This window comes from Camelus bactrianus, chromosome 13 (assembly GCF_048773025.1).
Source record: "Camelus bactrianus isolate YW-2024 breed Bactrian camel chromosome 13, ASM4877302v1, whole genome shotgun sequence".
NCBI classification, from domain to species: Eukaryota; Metazoa; Chordata; class Mammalia; order Artiodactyla; family Camelidae; genus Camelus; species Camelus bactrianus.
Genome location: NC_133551.1, coordinates 23910136 through 23929646, shown reverse-complemented (window position 1 = coordinate 23929646; position 19511 = coordinate 23910136). Strand labels below are relative to the sequence as shown.

The window sequence follows — 19511 nt, the reverse complement described above, 5'->3', positions numbered from 1 at the left end:
CTCAATTTGCAGCTGGGAAAACTGAAGCTCAGAATGGTTAATAAACCATCCAAAGTCACACAGCTTGGGTTGTATGGACATTGCAACAATATTAACTCTTCCAATCTGTGAGCATGGAGTAGCTTTCCATTTATTTGTGTCTTCTTCAATTTCCTTCTCAATGACTTATAGTTTTCAGTGTACAGGGTCTTTCACTTCCTTGATTAAATTTACTCTTAGGTATTTTATTCTTTTTTGATGCATTGTAAATGGGATTGTTTTCTTCATTTCTCTTTCTGATAATTCTTTATTAGTGTATAGAAGCACAACAGATTTTTGTTTATTGATTTTGTATCCTGCAACTTTATTGAATTTATTTATTCGTTCTAAAAGTTCCCTTTAGTGGAGTCTTCAGGGTTTTCTATATGTAATATCATGTTATCTGCAAATAGTGAGTTTTACTTCTTCTTTTCAAATTTGGGTGCCTTTTATTTCTTTTTCTTACCCAATTTCTGTGGCTAGGACTTCCAATACTATGTAGAATAAAAGTGGTAAGAGTGGGCATCCTTGTCTTGTTTCTGATCTTAGAGGAAAAGCTTTCAGACTTTCCTTACTGAGTATGATGGTAGCTATGGATTGGCTATTGGGTTGGGAACATATTTTTTAATAGGCAAAGAATAGAAGCAATAAAAGTAATTAGAAGGAAATTATAATTATACAAAAAAGAGGTGATCTTGGTTTAGACATGAGAGGTAGTCAGATTCTGGATAATTTTTTATGATCATGATGCAATTTAATATAAAAAAATTGAGCTCAACTAAGCTATCCTATGTGATGAAACATGCTAGGTATACAGAAGTAAATAGACCTTTGCTTACCCTCAAAGCAAGTTCTAGCTAGTGATATAGATGTGTAAATACCTATGTGTAATACAAGAAAAAGAATGGATTAAATCTAAATAAAGGGGAAAAGTTATTTTGTAAAATCCTTGGACACTTTAAGGAGGATGTGTCTAGTGAGTTGGGCTTGAAGAGGGCAGAGGATTTCCACAGGCAGAGAGTAAGAGATCTTTCCGGTCTGAGAAGACAGTAAGAACAATGTCCTGCACTGGCCAAAAAGTCTCATCTGAGTTCACTTCTCTTAACCTACCCGGGCTGCTTAGAGCCTGCCCTGGGCATTGTGTGGTTCCAAGGTCAGCCAGAGAATCAGGCAGGGTTTATATGCAGGTTCTGGGGCTCCCTCTCCCAGATTCCCTTCTTCCAGGATCTCTGCTCATTTCCTAGCACCTATGTGTGATAAGCAGGATTCTAGGGTGGCCCCCAAGATTCCTGCCCCTGGTGTACATGGCAAGAATAATCCCCTCCCTCTGAGTGTGGGCAGAACCTGTGAATGAGACGAGATATTACTCTCGTCATTATGTTTCCTCCTATAGCAAAACAAAGATTATCCAGAGTAGGTGTGACCTAATCAGATGAGCCCTTTGAAAGCAGAGAATTTTTCTCCAGTTGGTCACAGAGGAGAAAGTTTAGAGAAACATGCCCTTGCTGGCCAGAGAGAAAGCAAATAGCCATGTTGTGAATGCTTATAGGGGCCAGGTGGCAAGGAACTGTGGGCATCTTCTGGAAGCTGAGAGTCACCCCTGAACAAGAGTTGGCAAGAAAACAGGGACCTGAGTCATATGACCACAAGGAAATGAATTCTTCCAATAATGAGTGAGGTTGGAAGAGGCCTCTGAGCCTCAGATGAGAATCGTGGTGCCGGCTGACAACTGTGATTTTAATCTGGTGAGGCCCTGAGCCAAGGATCTGTTTACCCTCTGCTGGCCCATGGAAACTGTGAGATAACGAATGGATGTTGTTTAAAGCCACTAAATTTATGACAATTTGTTACAAAACCACAGCTAATACACTCTACTCTGGTTGCTCTGAATTCTGTCCTCTGGTTCTTTGGAGCAAGAAAACCTGCAGGCTTTCAATCAGAATTTTAATTGCTCCCTAATATGTAGACAGGATCTGCCCTTACAGTACATATTGTAAAAAAATAAAAGATGAGGAATCTACCCCCATGGCCTTCGTTTCTTCTGTATCCTCCTCCCAAATCTGCCTGCTTCTGTTCACACTATGCTGCTTTCAGGTTGCTGTCTTTTATATTTTGTTTGGAGTTTACAGTTGTTATCTGGGGAGGGTTGATCCAATATAAATGCTACTTGTCCAGATTCTGGATATATTTTGAAAGCAGAATAAATATGGTTTGCTGGTGGATTAGAAGCAAGAGTGTGACAAAGAGAGAATTCGGAGATTATCCTATGGTTTTTGGCTTCTGCAAGTGAAAGGATGGAGTTGCCATTTACTGAAGCGGAGAAGACGATAAATACAAGAAATTGCCTGTGTGAGCTAGAGTTCAAGAAAGAGTGCTGGGCTGGATATAGGTATTTAGAAGTTTTTTTTTTTTAAAGCCATGAGACTGAATTAAACCCTCAACAAATTAACTCTAAATAGAAAAGAGAAGAGACCGAAAGACGGAGGTCTGGTGCAATTTAAAATTTAAAGATAAAGCAGAGACATGAAACCAAAAGAGGAGACTGGGAAATAGCAAGTGAGAGAGGAGGAAAATGATGAGAAAACAGTGACCTTAAATCCAATTGAAGACTGTTTCAGGGACAAAGGAATGATTATTTGCATTTAATGCTGCGCCAAGTAAAATGAGCATTGAATTTAGCAATGAGGAGGTAGGTCTCTGTGTCCTTGACAAGAGGGGTTTCAGCAGGGTATTATAGGAGTAAGTCTGATTGGGGTAGAGAACAAATGGAAGGGAGAGAATAAGAGACTGCAAATTCAGGCAACTCTTTAGAGCAATTGTGGTAAACAGAGAAATAGAAGAGTAGGTTAAGGAAGAAGCAGAGTCAAGAGGTTTTTTGTTTTATTTTGTTATTTGTTTTTAAGATGAAAGCATTTCTCTGTCTGTACATTGATGAGATTAAACAATAGAAAGGGAACACTGATGATGCAAAAACATAGAGGGGAGAATTACTGCTCAGGCAGCGTCCTTGAGTAGATTACCAAGGATGCGATTTAGTACCCAGTGAAGGAGCTGGCCCCGGATGGAATCAGGTAGCGTGCACCTACAGGAAAGGCAGTGAGGGCGGACTGTGTGCTTTAAGCATAGGTGGGTGGTGGTTGGAGTAGTGGGAACTAGAGGTTTGAGGAAAGAGGAGAAGGTGCGAAACGACCATCTAGAGTGTTGACAGAGTGAATGAGCTAGAAGTAAGCTCTCTAGGACGTACTGAAGGTCCACTTGAGGTCTGAGGGTAATGATTTTGAAGTAAGACCAGTCAGGACAGATTAATAGAGACTGGGATTTTTTTCAATTTTGTACAAAATGCATGATAAGGCAGAGGAGTAGAGGCTGTGTGGAAGCGAGTGAATATGATTGCCAATGAAATCTAAGCTAATAAGGGAGGAAATGAGGTGAGTGGATGACACTGAAAAGATGGTAGGATAGATAAATAGAATAGTATTAGCAAACATGGTTTTTAAGGCTGAGTGGTATATGCATGGGAATTTATTGTACTATTCTCCTCTGCTGTAGGGTGTATTTGAAAATCTTCACAATAAAAAGCTGGGGTAGGGGGTTTAGTGGTAAGATTGTTTGTGTGGTCAAAGATGATTAGAGTCTGGGTTCTAAAAGAAGTGAGCTAGAAAGAAAACACAGCAGAGCCCAGAGAGTGACCTGATGGAAACCGTGAGGATGGCTAGCACAGAGGAGCTGCAGGCTTTGCGAATAACAGGGTCGAGGGTGTGAATGACCAGGGGGCTAAGTGACTCAGGGAAGGTGGAGGATAAGATCATTGCAGAAGAGGGGATGCAGGAACCCAGAGGTCAGGCCACCTTAATGATGATCTGCACAGGTAACAGAAGCACTGAGAGTAGTGTCAGTGTGACAGCAAGCCAGACGCTATCACCTTCAAAGAATGAGGGAGGGTAACTCAGTGGAATAGCTTGATAAACTGGTGGTTTTCAGAGGAGAAAGCACTGGAAAGTTGTAATGTCAGTAAGAAAGACACAGAGCCCCACTTACCCACTACTGCTCCACCCACCTAGATGTACAGGGAATAACATGAGAGAAAACAGCTTCCTCTTGAGAGAGCTTTGGGGGAAGCAGTGTCCTCAGGGGAGGGCTAGATATTAAGGGAGAAATTGTTCTGCTAAGAATCGAAATTAGTTGGTTACTGCACCTGAATGTTAAATTGGGCCATCTACCTCCTGGCAGTGAAAGTTTCATAAAGGGAGAAATGATAGGTTATGTAGTCCTTAGGACCTGACAAAAGGAGGCATATAATTTCTTCTAAAGAGACCAACATTTTCTAAAATTCCAAGAATTTTTTCTATAGATCCATTATCATTTTCATATCCCTAGCAACTAGAACAAAGCTGGGAACAGAATCGGAATACAATCAATGTTTGTTCAACCAGACTCATCTGACTCGGAGGCTCATAATGGACAATATCGTTAATGACAGTTTTCGAAGATAAAAAGCTTATCTTCACCCCTAAAGTAGGGCATAGTCGTGAGGTTTCTATTGATCTTAGTTCTGAATCTGAGATGGCATTTCCAAAAGTGAAGTTATTGTAAAATGAGCCTTAGCAGTTCTTTTCCCACCGACATGTTGCACAGTGTAAGGCACTGACATGGTTAATAGTTCGTAGTATTCACTTTTATTCTTTCATTTTGAAGAGGAAAACCTGCCATTTAAAAGCATGCAAAGCTAATTAAAGCTTTTCCACTATTTCATTATCTGAATGTAGTTGCAAATTCTGACTTAAAACTCTTATCAGAGGAAGACTCAACATCCCTCCCTGAGCAGCAAATGAACATTCAATTAACACTTCAATGCAAGTGTATTTTAAATAAAAATATACTTTATTGTTAATCTCATTCCTTATAAATGCAAATACCCAATTTTAAAATCCAAAGAGAGTTGCTTCCCTTTTATTCTTTGGGGGAGGAAAAAAAAGTATTTTCTTTATTTACAGGGAAGACCGGAATTTTCTGAAGTTGTTACCAAGTTAGAAGAGTGTCTGTGCAACATTGAGGTAAGAACTTTAGCTTCTGAAATCTGTCCATTAAACAGGCTGGAATGTCCGAAGTGGTTGGGGAATGGAGTTAAAGAAAGAAAGTGTGAGAATCCATAACTCCATTCACATTTTTACCCTGTTAATTAAGTTCCTAGGAGGGAGCAGAATTGACTGCATCTTTAGCGGCAAAGGCAAATTCAGAGTGAATTTGGGCCCTTTCAACAAGTAATGAGGCAGGCAAATGGACATGGGCGTGCAGTTTAAAAAATCGATATGTAAAATTTTGAAAATATAACAAATATGTTAAAAGGTAATTTTTTAAATCAGTTTTTTCTATGCAAAAGTTCCTACATACAATGAAATATTAGCTAAACTGTTAAGCCATTGTCCATTTCTGTTCAATAAGAACAGGAAAAAAATTATTCCTAAAGTTATTGCATAAATTAACGGGGAGGCAGTGGTTTTATACCACACATGCGTTACGTAAAGTGATATATGTTGGTAATGAGGCTAATGGAAGTTTCTTTCCTTAATATCAAGGAGCTGTTTGCTTTAATTTTCTCTGTAATTGCCTTAATTTTCTATACACCTGTTCGGGAGATAGCATTTGAAAATAGGCCAGGGAGCTGAAACATGAGCACTAATTCAAAAATAACAATGTATTCCCAAATGCAAACAAGTGCTGTGGGGGAGAGGGATGGACATGACATATACGTGCATGTGAAGGGAAGGAGCAAAAGTCGGGGGAAACCACATCAGCCTGCACAACTGAATCCCCAAGGGGGACCATCCAAGCAAAGTTTTCTTGCCTTAAAAAAAATCTTGACTAAGAGTAACTGGAACCTAATCTTTTGGGAAAGTGTCCCAGGGCTGCAGTTGCTGCCTGTAGTGGGTGGCTCTGTCTCGTGACTCTTTACTGGAACTTATAAAGAGCAATCTTCTTATATAGAAGCTTTAGTCTTTAGACATAGAACTTCCTTCCTCTTCTCTTCAGTCCTGAAACATACAAAGGCGAGAGAAGTAGAAATCTATCTGGTGGGGCTACAGCAGCCCCTACCAACAGGAGCATCTGCCAGACACCTGGGATGTTGAGAGATGCTTTTAAGGCATGAGTTCCAAGTATCCTCTCACTTTGAACCTCTGTGTTTGACAGGACAAGGCTGCTCCAAGCCTCCAAGCCTCCAAGCCTGGGATATATCCAATTTGATCAGAGAGGGAGTTTCAGAAACAGGGACAATAGTAGGATCTGCTAAACTAGCTAGTCTTATTCTATTGACCAAGCCTCTCAGGACAATCTCCCCTGGTGGAGAAATGAATGACTGCAGGCTAGATGCAAAGAGAACTTACTGGACTGTGTTGTGCTAATTAATGGACTAGACTCAGCTTTAAGGGGCTTAACTTGTGGAGTTCCATAAGGCTCTGTCCTCTCTACTCTTCAACATTTTAGTCAATGGTTTAGACCAAGGTCAGGAGGACTCTGCTCATCACATTTGTAGATATAATAAAACGGAGACAACAAGCATTTGAAAGCAGGATTCTAGCATATTTGGGAGGATAAAGTAATAGGGCATGTCTAACAAGAATAAATTCAATAGGGACAAATACAACATCATGCAGTAGAGTCAAAGAAATAATAGTAAAAAGAAAAAAAGTCAAATGGTGGAGATGTGACTTGGGGGCAGCATGAAAGTTAATGGATATTGGAAATTAGAATATGAAGTTATCTGTCTCGCTACAGAATAAAGAACATGATCGTTCCTCTCTCTTCTGAGATGGCCAAACAAAACAGCAGCCAGTTACGTCCTTTTAAAGGGATAATTAAAACTGCAACACAAATTTTAGGGACGAGAGATCAGAATGGTGACTAGATTGAAACTCATGCATGTGAGAACCAATGAGAGGAACCAAGGATGCTTGTCCCAGAGAAGATAAAATTAGGGTGAGTCCTACAGCTGTTTTTAAACATCTGAGGAGCTATCATATGGAAAGGGGTCGGCCTCATTCTCCATGGACCAACAGATGGAAAAGAAGTACAGTAGCAGGTCTGGTTTTTTATGGGGAAGAACTTTCCGATGGTCAGAGCTGTCCTAAGATAAATGAATGGATCTGGAAGGAGTGGTTTTCCCATCACTGGAGGCTTCCCGTCAGCTTGCAGAGCCAACATGAAAAGGGTGCACAGAACAGATTAAATCATTGAAGAGTGTGAAGGTTCATTTCAACACTGACCTCATATGATTCTCAGAGCTTTACTTAGAAATGTCTTGGCTTGACTACAAAGAGTCTAGAATTTGCATACATTACTTTTTAAAACCGAAATTTCCTGTCTACGTGTCTTACGAAATTATAATGTCAAAAGCACTGATGTTCTCACTTGTGTTAGGTGGAGTTCATAAACAGCAAGGCTGTCAAAAATTCAAGAAAACCGCTCTTCTATTTTTCCTCTTCTCTTTCTCATTTTCTTTCCTCACACTCTTCTATTTTCTAACCATACGGAGCTATTTGTAACTATTTTTAAAAGTTCTCTTACAACAACTCTATTTAGTCCTCATGCTTGCCAGGCATTAAAACATCCTTCCTTTATAAAATAGATGTTTTATACATACATTCCATACTCTTAGAAAAGTGTATAAATCCATTTTATGTAAAGGGAATAATTTCCTGTAAAGGGAATAATTTTAAGCTACAGTTTAAAGGAACTCTGCCACGGGTCTTATTGCCATGGTGAAAAATGTAGAGAATCCTTTCACCATTAAATAATAGCCTTCTATCTATTTTATGAATCTGATTTGAGTCTGCTGTGTTTTCTGAAACATGAGCAGAAGTTTTATGGGCCAGCTTTCAGCATAGAACTGGGTTAGAAAAGTAAATTAAGCGAGCCAAGTGTTGCCTTCAGAGGCTGAAAGGAGAAGCCAGAAACAAGCTGAGATGAGGAGAAATTAAAGTATGAGAAATCCTAGAATAGAAAGTTAAAATAAATCTACATTCTATGCTACGCCTTTAAGCCTGTTGGGTTTATTAAGTGATTGAAATTGCCCCTCCTTCACTCAGCTGATGTCTCCTGCGTCAAGTAACAGCAGTGGGTCTCTCTCACCTTCCTCTTCTTCCGACTGTCTGGCGAGCCGCGGGGGGCCTGGCCGGAGCCACGTGGCAGCTCTGCGCAGCCGCTTTGAATTGGAATACGCTCTAAATGCAAGGTCCTTCGCCGCCTGGTCCCAGAGGTAAGTGATAATCTAAGCAGCAGCCACACAGTCGAGTCAGAGTCCAGAATCTCGTCAAGAAAGTCACCTGATCTGATTAGTATCAACTGGGGATTTACCACCCCTGTGGCAAACTTTGTTAAGAGGAGTTGGGAGCCCATTTTTTTTTCCTTCTAATATTATGACTAAAAATTATAAATTTCATTATCAATGAGTTTAGGTTCTCTGAGCTTCAAGTAACAGTAGTTAACTCTTGATTAAGCAAGAATTTTCTAGCTACAGCAATGAAAGGAATGTACTGGAAGTATTCTGGGCTTTTCTTATGAGTTCAAGGAAGAGTTCCTTGTGTGGGAATCAAGAAATAGCTTAGAGGATCTGGGCACCAAAAATTCAGCATTCTGAGAATTACCATATGACCCAGGAATTCCACCCCTAGGTATATACCCCAACGAACTGAAAAACAGATACTCCAACAAATACTTGTACTCACATGTTTATAGCAGCACCGGTCACAACAGCCAAAAGATGGAAACGACCCAAATATCCATCAGCTGATTAATAGATTAAAATGGTGGTATCCTCACAATAGAATATTATTCAGCTGATAATAAAGAGGAAAGGTGTACTGATTCAGGCTACCCATGGATGAACTTTGAAAACTTGCTAACTGGAAGAAGCCAGGGATAAATATTACATATTGTATGACCCTATTTGTAGGAATATCCAGAATATGTGTATTAGTCCATTTTGGGCTATCATAGCAAAATGCCATAGATTGGATGGTTTACACAACAGAAATTTACTTTCTCACAGTGGAGGCTGGAGGTCTGAGGTCAGGGTGCCAGATGGTTGGGTTCTGGTGGGACTTACAGATGGTCACCTTCTCACTGTACCCTCACGTGGCAGGGAGAGCTCTGGAGTCTTTTTATCTTTTTATAAAGGCACCAGTTCTATGGGATCCAGGGCTCCACTCTCCTGACCTTGTTTAACCTTAATCACTTCCTTAAGGGCCCTATCTCCAGTACAGTCCTACAGGGGTTAGGGCTTCAGCATGGGAAATTGGAGGAAGGGGACACATTCAGGCCATAGCAATAGGTAAATCCATAAAAACAAAAAGTGGATTGGTAGTTGCCAGGGGCTGGGCAGGGAAGGAGGAAATTGGGAGTAACTCTCTAATGGATACATGGTTTTATTTGGGGGGAATGAACATTTTTTTGGAATTAGATAGAGGTGGTGGTTGCAAAATATTGTACATGTGAGTGTACTAAATGCCACTGAATTGTTCACTTTAAAATGGTCAATTCTATGTCATGTGAACTTCACCTCAATGAAAAAGAAAAATCAACCAAAAAAAAAGAAAAAGTTTAAGCAAAGGGGCAAGTCAGGAAAAAAAGGGAAAAAAAGAAAGAGTTCAGCTTTCTTCTATAGCAAGCTCCGCCACTGACATGCCCCCATTCCCAACAGTCTCGCTGTCTCTCAGTTTAATTGCAAAGTTTCAAGAAGAGATATATCAGCTATCTATTGCCATAATAATTCTATATAAAACCCATACCAAAACTCAAGGGTATACAACCATAAGCATTTATTTTTTGCTAATGTGTCTGTGGACTGGTTTCAGGTGGGCGTGATGCTAAGCTGCAGGTTGTATCCGAGTCAGTTGCACATGTCCCTCCCCCTCCTTTTTTGCCTGTTATTCTCATGGGCGAAGTCTTGGAAGCTAAGAGGCCAAGCCCAGCTTCACACACATTGAAAGCCTTTGCTCAAGTGGCATAGATACGAAGTGTGGAATGAGTCAGGAGGAAGTGCAGTCTGCCCTGAGAGAGAATGTGATTGGCCCCTTGGGATCATATGGGCACCTGTGGTCCAAACAGATGTGCATACTGTAACCTATGGAAAATGAGGAAAGACTGGCTTAAAATCCCTGTCCTTCCACATGTGCTCCAGAGCATTTGCACATGAGCCGTTACACATGTGCACTTAGACACACATACATGCACATACATACACTCACACTCTGTCATCAGAGTAAACATTTTTATACTGAAGGCAGGAAAGATTATCCGGAGTGAGCAAGAGATCTTATACCATCTACAAATTGCTACTGTTGCTTTTATAGTGTAGTTATATTCCTAGTCTGACGAAAGAATTGCAGCTGCAGCTAGGAAGAGATAGGACTCTGAATCATGGGGATTTTAATCTATGGAATGTCATAAAATTAAGTATCAGCGAGTTTGATTGATACCAAGGCAAACTGGACACAATTCTTTATTGGATTCCGGTCTCTTACATAATTTCGTAAGGGGCACATAGGCCAAAATTAGATTAGGTTCAGACATAGTATCGTCTTCTAGTTCCATCTCTTCTTCTTCATTACTTGAGGTTTTAAAATTAATTTTCTGAAAAGCCAGATTTTGATATTTCCAAAGCAAGTTACCCGAGGCTTGTCCACTTGAGGCAAATGTTAAGGGGACGAGCAGTGAGGTCAGACACAGCTGAGGTTCGGTCTCAGCTTTGCCTCTTACCAGCTCAGTGACCTTGGGCAAGTTACTTAAGTCTTATATGTAAAAAACAGATAATATCAGCTCTTAGGAGTGTTATTGGGAGGGGCAGTATTGTCACAGGAATAAGTGACTTGTTGAAAAATGCCAACAGAGCCAAGCAAAGGATACAAGTTCCTATCACGTAGGTAAGTCACACGACTTACAATACATTGACAGCTACACAGCATAGGAACACAGCAGACATCCAACTGGACAAGTTGAGGGTGGAAGGAACGCAGCTTCTCTGGCCTTCAGACACCCAGGAATGTATGCCACTACTCCTAAAACTGCCCAAATAGGGTGGCAAAAAAATAAGGTTTTTTTTGAGATGCTCCCTTTGATATTCTCATAAGGTTTTTTTTATATCCCTCCCTGGCCCTTCAAAACAGTTATAGGACTCTGGTAAGTGCTTGTCTGTCTACTTGGTACAAATTTCTCTTAACAGCCCAGCATACCCTGCGAATTTGCTGCGAGGGTGTGCTGGAGGTCAGTCTGTAGTTGTACCATCCTCTAGTAAGTTCAGTCTTCGGACTGCTTGAAATCAAGGGCAAGCATTTAGCTAAGTTGTTAGGTGCACCAAGACAGGAATCACATCTGTTTTATTTGTAACTGTATCCCTAGTAGCTAGCAGTGTGATTGGAATGAAGTCAATATGTAATAAATATTTGTTTCATAGATAAAGAATAGGGTAAATTGGCTCAGTAAATTGTAATTATTCTTAATTTGGAGCACAATCAGTAAATAAACTTTATTTTCTCTCCTCTTTCCATTTAAATAACTACCCCTATTGTACTTCTACTGCGCACTGGGCACTATTTTAGACAGTTTGAACAGTCATTTAAGTAAACCTTAGAAAGTAGGTATTCCAATTTTTATAGATGAGGAAACCAAGGCTCAGAAAGGGTAACTTTATTAAATTTATGGAGGTGGAACTTGAATTCTCCCCCAGGACTCCCCTATACCCTCTGAATTTCTCTGGCACAGAGACGTCACTTTTCAGAAGCTTGATATGCTTTTCCAATTGCTGTATTTGCTGGACTTCTTCCAGTTTCTTCTGGAAGTTGGTCAGGGAAAGAATTCAGCTACTCCCCTCCGATCCTATCTTTGTACCCTGTGTATATGAAAGACAGAGCAAAGGAGACCAGAGATCCACAGGTCCTGAAAGTCAAAGAGCCCAAGGATCCAGCGGGTTCATGAGTTTAACAGCCTGGAAGACAGTGGCTCTCAACTTCGGCTGCACATTAGAATCACCTGGGGAGCTTTTATAAGCACCAGTGCCCAGGACCAATTAACCCAAAATTTATGGGGTGTATTCAGACGTCAGAATCTTTTTAAAGTTTCCCAGGTGAGTCCAATGTACATCCAAGCATGAGAAGCATGCTAGAGGAGATGCTACAATCCAACCTGCTAGTCACTCCGATGCAGCTGATGGGGTAAATGAAAGAGGAACATGAGAACAATGGTAAAACAGCAGCTGTGACCAAGGAGATCATCCTGAAGACTGAATACCGGTGTGGTCTCTCCCAAAAGTCCTTGCAATGTGCTAGCTGCCTCTGATCTAAGAAGCATTCTAATTCATTACAATCACACAAGGTGTAATTTTTAGCCCAGTATTACGTCTTTAAAACATGGGAACTAGATTAGACACATTATTCTGACTAATGTATGTTCCCAATTTGAAGTCTCAGAGCCCTCAACAAAGTCTTAAAAATGGTGCATTTATTTTTCAATTTTTGAGTTATGAAGTTTATAGCCTGTGGTTTTGTAATGTCTGATACAGTGGCGGGGTTTGGTGGTGGTTCGTTTCCACATTTGTTTTTAATTATTATTTTCCTTAATAAAATAAGCACCAAGGTGGGAAATTTTGTCAGATATTTTCTCCACAGATAATAGGCATTCTCTAATTCCTACTGAAACCACAGATTGGTGAAGTCTGAGTTTGAGAAAGGCACTCCTGAAGTTCTGCCTCTTTTAAAATATTTTGTGTCTCTAGATATATTTGGAAAATGAAGCATGTGGCACTTGCTCCTCCCACAGGGTATGAAATCTCCCATCTTGTACATGGATTACATCATGTAAATTTAGAAACGACAAAGTGATACACAACCTTTCAGATGTGAAAACCAATTAGTGTTTGTGCAGGGCTGGGCTCTGAGAATAGAATGCGATGACCTAAATAGCTGTCCAGGGGAAGAAAACCAGAGATCCAGAGATTGGAGCTGTGAAACAGATTCATTTGGAATTAATTTTCCACATTACAAAAGTGTCCATCAAAGGGGTCCTTTAAATAGAAAGCTTGCCTAGTGCACTTAGGATGCAGTTCAACTTATAAAAATTGAATGTGTTACACAATTTTAATTTATACTTGGTTTGTCCAGAATACAGCAAGTGTGTAAGATGACAGCACCAGGAAACTGATGTTCCTGGGAGGGAAGGAAAAAAGAGTGGTGAGGGGTCCATTCACTGCTGGGGAGCACGATGTTTTTCAAGAACAAGCCATGGTGTTGCATCCATACCTCTGCAAGTCGAATACTCCGCTTTTTAATATGCCTCCTCTCCTCCATGTACTCTTTGTTCTGACAGTTCCCTCAGGCTCCTTAACTGTTCACTTTTCTTCCAGTTCCTTCTTCATCCCCATTTTTGTCTCTCTTGTCAGCTCACCACAATCTGAAGTTTCAGCACCGTGCTCAGGACCAAGTGAAACTTCCCCCTCCTCACTTCTCTCTTTGTCACTGATTTAATGCAATCCATGGCTTCAACTCCCTTCCCGCCCCCTTCCCTCACAGAGTTAGCCCCCAGTCCATCTGTCCACACGTGGCTGCTGTGTTCCCTTTGTGGCATCTTTACCTTCTCTTCCTGCCATCCAGCTTCCCCATACCCTAATCTCTCAGCCCTCCACTGCCAGCATAGTCTCCCTTCAGTAGAACTCCAATTATAACACTACCCTACTTTAAAACCACCAGTAATTCCTCATTGCCTCTAAAATTCAGTGAAGTTATGTCATCCTGGAATCCAAAATGACCAGTGATACACATTTCCAGTTTCACCTCCCGCTGAACATCAGATGCTCTGGTGGTTCTAGACAGAGAGTAATGCTGTCTCTTCTCATCTCAAAAACGTTGTAGGGTTTTTGGAACTGGGAGGTATTTTTTGGGTAGTCCCAGTGACTAGGGAGGTGCTACTGATATTTCATGAGCTGGAGCCAGAGTGTTGAATTTGGACAATTCCATGAACTAAAGAATTATCTTGCACACGCACACTGTAGACAAACTAGACGTTCTCCTGTTTTCCATGCACACCCTGCCTTTAGCTGACTGCCAGCCTATTCCCATGTCCTATCTTTTAACCTGGACACCTGCCCCCAATCTTGTCAAAATATTAATCAGCCTACAGTAACATCTCAGTCAGCTTGACCATTATGTCGTGAGAGGGCCTTTTCTGGGTCTAACTCCTCCTCACTCATGCCTTTCCAAAGGCCACAGCAATTTGTGCCACTTTATGTGTTTATGATATTTTGTCTGATATTATGGTTATTTATTTTCAATTCCCCATTAGCTCACAAATACTTTAAGGACAGAAATTGCCTTTTCTTTTGTTTTTATTCAGGCACCTACAATATCTCGTTTATAACTGAATTGTGTGCAGTGAATATTAAATAGTTTTATCTATAATAAATTAGAGGAATCATTAGTTGGGCTGTGAATACCATGCTTTGTGCTTCCAAATTGTGAGTAATACTGTGGCCCTCAGAGTTTTTTGACCCTGACATTCCTGTCAAGTTCAAATTTGTTTTTGTCCAAAAATAATGAACCACCAGTTAACTCAAACTGTTTTCCACCCCACCCCCTCACTATTAGGGCATTAATGTTAATCCATTTCTTTTTAATAAACGAATAGAATGTAGGTACATGGCATGAATGACTGACGTATTCATTCCCAGTGTGTCTAAAAATGGAGAGATGGCTTTGAAATGAGGTAAGTTGAGAAAGTTTTCACTGAAGAGAGAGATGATGGGGATACAGTTGAGGTGTAAGGAGAACAGGATGAACAAACATGAAATAATGACTGTGAACTTTCCTGCCCTCCACTTTAAAAGGAACGGTCATCCCTTTCCCAGTGATCTGAACTAGTAGCTCGCTCACGTATCGAGGACTTGCATTTAGACAGATCTGTTTTCAGTTTTTCTATTCTGTTCCCTTGGATGTTTATCCCTGTGTCTGTGGTACACAATTTTAATTACAATAGCGGTCTTAAAGCCTTGAAATCTGATATGGCACATCCCATCCTGACTATTCTTGATTATTCTTGACTTTTTCTCTTCCATATAAATTTTATAATCAGCTTGCATTTTCCACAAAGATGTAAGACTTTGATTATAGATATTTCAAACCTACATATAGATCAGTATGGGAGGATATGACATCTTTATGATATTGAGTCTCCCTTGCCATGAACATAGTGCTTTTTGCATTTATTTAGATGTTCTTTAATATCTTTTAGTTGGTTTTATAATCTTCTCTGTGAGGTTGTTATACCTTTTGTCATATTGTTACATTCATTGTGATTGCTGGAATAATTTGAATTCATTGCTACCATATTATTTTATTCTGTCTGGGTATTTTTCTCCCTCTATCCTTTTCCCTGTTTTCCTTTGGGGTATTTGAACAGGCATTCTGTTTTTCTATTCTTTGGTGGGTGCCCTAGAAACTCTAACATATTATTAAACAATAAATTTTATGTTAAGATGTTTGTCCTACTCCCAAACAAAACAGAGATCTTAGAGCATTTTAGTTTCAAATCATTCCTGAATTATATATTTCTGTCCATTATTTTACTTTCTTCATGATTTTTAAATTCCACAGCTTAGGTATTATTTTATTGTTTTATACAGCTATGGGTTATTTAGACTTATGCATATTTACTGTCTCATTATTCATTATGCTTACATTTTACACCTTCTTCCTAGATCATTTTTCTTTTCCTCAAATGCGTCTTTAAAAATTCCTTTAACATGACTGTTAGAAGTAAGCATCTGAAAACACCTTCATTTTCCCTCTTTCTTGAAAGATATTTCAGTGGATATGGGATTTGAGGTGTTTATTTTTTTCTCTTGTATCTTTAAGATGCTTTTCCACATCTTTGTTGTTGTTATAGCTGTTAAAATATCATCTGTGAATCTAATTGTCATTTTTAAAAATTTTCAATCTGCCCTTTCTAAGTGCTATTGGAACTTCTCTCTGTCTTTGCTATTGTGCAGTTTAACTATGTTGTGTATAGATATGGATTTATTTTTATTTATCTTGCTTTGAATTTGTTGAGTGTCCAGAATCTGAAGATTGACATCTTTCATAAATTCTGGATAATTTCTCAGCCACTACCTCTTCTAATATGTCTTTACCCCATCTTCTTTACTCTCTCTTTGTGGAATTTTAATTAGATGTGTTTTAGATCTTCTTGCTCTATTTTCCACATTTCTTAATCTCTCTCTTTTTAAAAATATATTTTCCGCCCTGTACTTTCTTTATTCTGGTAATTTCTTCAAATCCATCTTCCAATACACTATTGTCTTGGTAGCTGGATCTACTATGCTGTTCTGTTCATTACATTTCTAATTCAACTAATTTCTAATATCTATTCCAATTCTAGAAATTGTAGTTTTTGCAATTTGACTAGACTGTTTTGAAAATCCATTTCTTCTACATTCTTTTAAATTATTTCCCTTCTTCACACACATTTATTTTATATTCTTTGTCTGAATATCTGATATTTCTGTATCTGAAGTTTTTGTAGATCTAATTATGTAGTTGGTTATTTCTGATAATTCTTGCTCTTTGTTTCATCCTGTATTTAGAATATATTTGTTTGTATTGTGACTCATGTTCCTTGAAACTTTATTCCTGACAATTTTTTTTTACCCTTATTTGGTGTAAGTTACTTCACAGATGATTTGCTTTTGCTCTTGCTGATTATCTAGGGACACTAAACCACAGGATCACTTTAAACCTTCAACCTGGAGTTTTTCGTAAAACACACGTATTGATAGTTTTGTTTTAAAACTTGCATATGTGTGGACTTGTGGATGGGACCTCTCAGGGTTCACATTTCATTTTATCATTTTACTCACTTTACCTAGAGCCAAGGATGAAATGGAGCAATTATCCTCTGTATCTTCCTGTATAGAATGGATTTTATTATTCCCAGTTCAACCAATCTTAGTGTTGTCCTTTGAAGATGTCAGCTTTATACAGGTGTTTTCTATCTGACCTCCCACCTTGTTGAGCCCATGCTGTTTCTCCCTGTGTAGTCCGATAAAATTCAAGCGTTAGACCCACAAGAATCAGTAGGGGAGCTTCTTCAGAGCATATACATAAGCCTGCAATTAAAGTTTTAGTCAATCACTTACTCTTTTATTGTGAACACGGTGAGAGCATGACCTTCTCTCCTTTTTGGTGCTGTCTCCAGTGCTTACAACAGGGTCTGATAGGTGCTAAATACCTACTTGTGGAAAGAATGAACGCTCATGATGGGTCCTCACAAACATTATTCCATTTAACCTTCACAAAACAATCTTATGAAATAGGCCTCCAGGTTTCCATTTTTCAGATAAAACAAACTGAGACTCAGACGATTTAAGTAATTGGAATGGAACTGTATAATGGGGAAATGGTAGTTATTGGTCGAATCTGGGCCTGTCTGGCAGCGTTTCCGTTACACTCTGCTGTCTCTGGAGATGGTGCTTGGCCAACATGTTTGAACTATCTGTAAGAAGCAGAAGCTTCTAACCTCTGGTCTGGGCTTTGAGGAGCTGTCTAGAGTACTGAAGTGCCTCCCTCAAAAGCTCTGCCAGGTTCAATGGATCATAGTGCACTCTCAGCCTATGGCCAATACAGCCTTTGAAGGGAAATTTTCCCTTCTCATTCTGACTACTGACACTAGCCACTTTACCTCAGTTAATACCTGCCCATTACATGTCTTTTTAATCAGCTGCCTGCACTGATATAGAACTAACCTGAACACAACAAATTCCACATCTGCTGCCTCATTCACCAGCATGCCATGGCACAACCCTGCCTTCCCTGTCTTTAATCATGTCTCTGGAAGCCAGCCTGACTCCCTGGCCACATTTCTAGATGCAGCAAAAACTAATCAGAACATATAAAAGGATGAACTCCTTGCTTCTAAATATCTGGGGACAGATTTTGAAGACAACTCTCCTTTCGTACGATTTCTTTATCAAATTAAGCACATTGTAAAACCAGACTTTTTTCATCATTAAATGAACTCTCCACTATAGTAGTCAATTGCATTCACTGTATTAAAAAAAAATCTTTTAGGTGACATTTTTGTGCAACAAAAAGTGTATCTAATGATGAGGATTTCATGAGTTGTTTTTAATTCTGGAAATGAAGAGAAACCCTGCCCTTTCACATGCAAACACAGTGAAGGCCCAGAATATTTCTTTAGTAGCTTTTACATAGAATTTATTTTAAGATTTATAAATTTAAGAAAATAATAAAAAGAAAGCATCTTTGGCTGTCTAAACTACATTTTTACTTACTAAACATTGTTAATTTAAAATATCACATCTATAGTGTTTACAAAAGAACTCAGTGTGTATCAGAATATCATAGTAATATCCAGCCCTCAATTCAGCAATGTCTTCTGCGCTTGTACAAGGAGTCACCTAACTCACTTGACATAAGTTCTATGGGCTTTGCGCACACTGTTTCTATAATGAGAGTAAGACATTGCTTGTCCGATCTAGCTTGTCCGAACTTTTTTTCCCTCAGGATAGTAATCACCTCTGGGATGTATAATTTTTGTGGCACTCACTTGCTGAAGGTCAGTTACCAAGCTCATTAAGGGTCTGTGCTAGAAAACTATAAAAGCCAAAGGCGAGCAGCTGGAATCTAAGCAAGTGCCATGATGCCTGTCAGTTGCCTTTTATCTCTTTCTGTTTAAGCTCAAATCTGCCCATAAATTTTTCTAATTAACAAAAGCAGAAAATTCCTTAATGTCATGGGTGTGGGGTTGAGAGAGAAAACACATAGCTATGCATATTGATGTGAGGGTGTGAAAATGCCTGTTATACCTCCTCTTTTTGTCCCTGAATGTCATCTGATAAAGAGGGAGAATTAAAGAAAGTGGAAGAGGGTCTTGCAGGAAGTTAAAACGATTTCCATAAAGGTAAAAAAAAAAAAAAAAGAAGCATAGCCATCCATTTGTATTTACACAAAACCTCTTCGCCACAGCTAGGAAGCACTATAGTGCAATCAGAAAACAATTCCCATATGCACAAAAAGTGAAAGGAAGACTGTGAATTGATTGCTGGTGCCCTCTGCATCTCATGCTGCTGATATCCTACAAATTATCAGAAATGGAAATAGTCTGAGCTGAAATACTATAGGGCTCTCCGTAAGAATTTGCTTTCAGCTGATGTGGACCAAGAGCAATCGGGTTAGTGGCTCTGTTCTAGTTGCCTTGCTCTCTAGCGCCACCTAGCAATCAGTTGACAAACCACACTGAGGCCTTCAAGCCCCTCTGACGGCTGTCCTGAGTGTTAGCGATTTCACGCCGAACTGAGGCGTTCAGCCTTAAAGTTAGGAGCATGTGAAAAATGTCAGTCCTCCCCTTCAGCCCCTCGACTTGAAAACCAGCCTTCGTTTGAAACAGCCTTTCTCCATGAAAAATGTAGAAGAAATAACATCAAACAAAGTAAT

At 39.5% G+C, this 19511-nt stretch overlaps 1 protein-coding gene across 1 annotated transcript in view; it reads left to right on the top strand.

The window, feature by feature from the left end:
• TNNI3K (TNNI3 interacting kinase) overlaps positions 1–19511 on the top strand; it is a 258130-nt gene that overhangs the window by 197982 nt on the left and 40637 nt on the right. The window contains exons 22-23 of the mRNA XM_010963403.3: positions 5013–5072; positions 8103–8272. Of these exons, the coding sequence (XP_010961705.1) occupies positions 5013–5072; positions 8103–8272 (230 nt within the window). The remainder of the gene's footprint in view (positions 1–5012; positions 5073–8102; positions 8273–19511) is intronic.